General features: G+C 38.4%; 1 protein-coding gene across 1 annotated transcript; it reads right to left on the bottom strand.

Moving 5' to 3' along the window:
* Positions 1 to 402: 402 nt before the first annotated feature.
* Positions 403 to 2,794, bottom strand: LOC131881085 (uncharacterized). The gene is made up of 2 exons (XM_059227847.1): positions 2,374 to 2,794; positions 403 to 1,454 (listed from the first exon to the last, which is right to left on the bottom strand). The coding sequence occupies exons 1-2, from the start codon at positions 2,759 to 2,761 to the stop codon at positions 658 to 660; spliced, it is 1,185 nt and encodes a 394-aa protein (XP_059083830.1). The 5' UTR covers positions 2,762 to 2,794; the 3' UTR covers positions 403 to 657.
* Positions 2,795 to 3,111: the final 317 nt, after the last annotated feature.

Genomic DNA, 3,111 nt, shown 5'->3' with positions numbered 1-3,111 from the left:
ACAAACTAGGTGAATAAACCTAAGCATCCACAAATTTGACTTGAGTTGTTTTCAACTCCACCTTATTTCTAAATTGGTTCAAAAGATCACTGATACATTTTGCAAACTTCTAACATTTTGCCATCATCAGACAGAAATCTTTAATACATTCGTCCATGGCTGATATTGGGTGAATTGGTCACGGTTTGAAACTTAAAAAAAAACGTGTTTCTACAACGTTCTGGCTTATGACGTCGCAATGGATGCGCGACTTCGCGCATTGGGATAAATTTGGTACGACAGTTACTCGACCGTTGAACAATATTAGCACAGATCGAAAGGGTGTAGGTGACGAAAATGTCAGATAGAATATATCGAAAGGGTGTGCGGGGACAACTGGCAATAGCCTACAGTAAAAAATTACCGTTGCTAAAATATATTGCAAGAATTTGTTCTGTACCTAGCGGCAAAGTCAGTTTCCGAACCAGTAAGCTGCAATTTACTTTGAAATTAAGAATTGTGGCTCGATGCAACAAGATAATGCCCCAAAGTCTGACTGCTCCAGCTATTATCACAGTTATTCAATTTGGTCAACGTCGAACTTTATGGATCCGAAAGTAACAACTGGGAAAAAAGACATTTTCAATTCTATTTTGACAACCAAATTTTGACGTAACCTCATCCCAATTTGAATTGAATCAAAATAACAATATATGTTATCAATAATCCATCAGTCGCAAACGCCGTCGACAAGTTCAAATCGAACAACCCCAATGGTTGAATAGCGGCCGGGCGGCCAAAGTTTTCTCGGACTTGTTTGAATTCCCAAAGTTGATTGGGCGAGAATTGGTCGAATCTTTTGGCCAGTTCATCCTCGATTTTGACTTTAACGGCCTTCATTTCTGTCGTGATATTATGTCCCGACCGAAAGAAGGGCAAATATCTCGTGCAAGATATTATGCCAAGCATAACAAAACTGCTTCCCAGCAACAGTTTGGACAACTCGTTGTCTCCAAAAGTGGTCTGGGCCAAGGCTAAATTGATGTTGGTGGCTTGGAACACTCCAAATATAACGACTGTCATGCTACACAAGATTTCAAAAAAGATTATAGACCCAATCCGATTCTCGATGCATGAGAATAATCTAACAATGGACTTGGACTTCTGCAGTAGGTCTGATGGATGGAGAAACGGCTGCAGGTTGACCCAAGAATTGAAGGATTGAAGTAGTTGTTCTGTTTCAATAAGTGTTTCGTAGATGAAGAGGTTAGAGGCAAGTTGGTGAATAGAATAGACACATAGGAAGAGTGTTCCGAAATATAATGTGGTGAATGCCCATTGAAAGGCCAAGCTGCATTTTGGTTCAGTGCCGCACAACAGGTGAATAGATATGGTGGCCAAGATAATGCAAATGCCAACTCCAATTATTTGCACCCATAAAAGTCGTCTCCAGGAAAGAGGGAAACCGATTTGTTCTATAAAAGAACATTTTAATGGGTTCTATCAATTAGGATAAAAGCTACATAAACAAATTGCATGAGTCCGGGTACCAATGGTGATGTTTTGGAAACTGTTGTATGAGAAAAATACCCAAAGCAACATGGATCATTTGAAATTTGTGCAAAGAATAGAGATTAGTCGCTTCTTAGTCGGTCGTTTTTAAGAGTACCCAAATTTTCGACCGATAGTCAATGTTGCAATTTCTTTGGTTTAATAGTGATACAACTCGATAAAATTGGGGCAAAATTTAATATAATTTGTGACAAATCCGTTAAGCCCCCCAAAATCTAAAAGAGCCTCCAATTGACAGAATATTTAAAGAGGTATATTTACGAGTGTTATCCAATCATGATTTGGATTCGTATGTAAAACCTCTTACTTGGTTTTTTGAGAGTTGCGAAAAGTACCCAAAAGAGCAAAAAACAGAAATATTTGGTTTATTCAAAGAATCATTTTTATGGCTGAGAAAACTATACTTAAGTCATCAGGCTGTAAAGAGTTTTTGCATTCAGTTATAAGACAAGAGCAAATTGGCAATTTTTCGGAAATTCTGGACTTGGCAAGTTATGTTTACATTACAATTCTTGTTCCTACTCTTTTTTTTAATGTGGCCTCAAGATTGGTATCATTTCAAATGGCTGTCATTGGTAGTTTCAGGATTGGATCATTTTTAGCTCAAGCAAACTCGTCGAACTCGATGCTTAGTCTTTCACTCAGACTAAGGCATTAGCTTAGACCAAAGGACTTTTGAGACTCGATCCATTTCAAGGTTTTTCAGTGCCTTTAAAGTTATGATATTGCACAACATAATATAAATGACACCCTCGAGGGTTCCAACTTTTAATGCTAACGTGATAACGAAACTGTTTAATCTGTTCGGTTGGTAAGTCGTACCCCGTTTTGAAGCAATTGAGGAACTCAGGATGCTTATTTCGGCGATGATTGCATTGATGTGACAAGAGTTTTGACGGTAGAATACCCAGAGAAACGTCATCTGTAGACCGGATATGGACCATAGTATCCAAGTTGATGTCAAGTCCAAAATAGAAAACCGTCGATCCGTATACAAAGAGAAGAGGGACGCTACTCCTCCATTGGTCGCAAAAAGAAGAAATATTGCCACTGAGGGCAAAAAAGCTCCTGAATAACGAATCAAAGAAAACCAAAAGCTTGTTGTGTGAAATTGAGCCTTTTTGATTCCTTTGTTCCAATGTAATTGGATTGGAAAACCAAAGAGCTTTGCAAGATTGAAAACCAATTGGGACGTTCTGGACTCCAACATCCCTACAGAGTTTATTCCGACCAATAGTTGAAGTATGTGGATTTTCAACTTAATGTAGGTGGTGAAGTTCTGCCCTCCTGTAGCATAAGAGTCGTCAAAAAGATATATTTCCATGGTTACTGTACGTACAACCAAAAGAACCATTTACTTAAGGATCAGTTTGTTTATTCGAGGTTTTCAAGAGACGGGTGAAGTGGAAACGACTTTCCCAATAATTGAACTTCTTCCATAGAACGTCGTGATGATGTTTGCAGATACAGGCGTTTTTTTGTTGGTTCAAATGTTCTACTAGCACAGAGCAAAAGTCGGTATGTACAAACAAATGGTTATTAAAATGTCTGGTCGTTCAG

The sequence above is a fragment of the Tigriopus californicus genome, chromosome 5, assembly GCF_007210705.1.
Source record: "Tigriopus californicus strain San Diego chromosome 5, Tcal_SD_v2.1, whole genome shotgun sequence".
Taxonomy (NCBI): domain Eukaryota; kingdom Metazoa; phylum Arthropoda; class Copepoda; order Harpacticoida; family Harpacticidae; genus Tigriopus; species Tigriopus californicus.
This window is presented reverse-complemented; position numbering and strand designations above follow the sequence as displayed.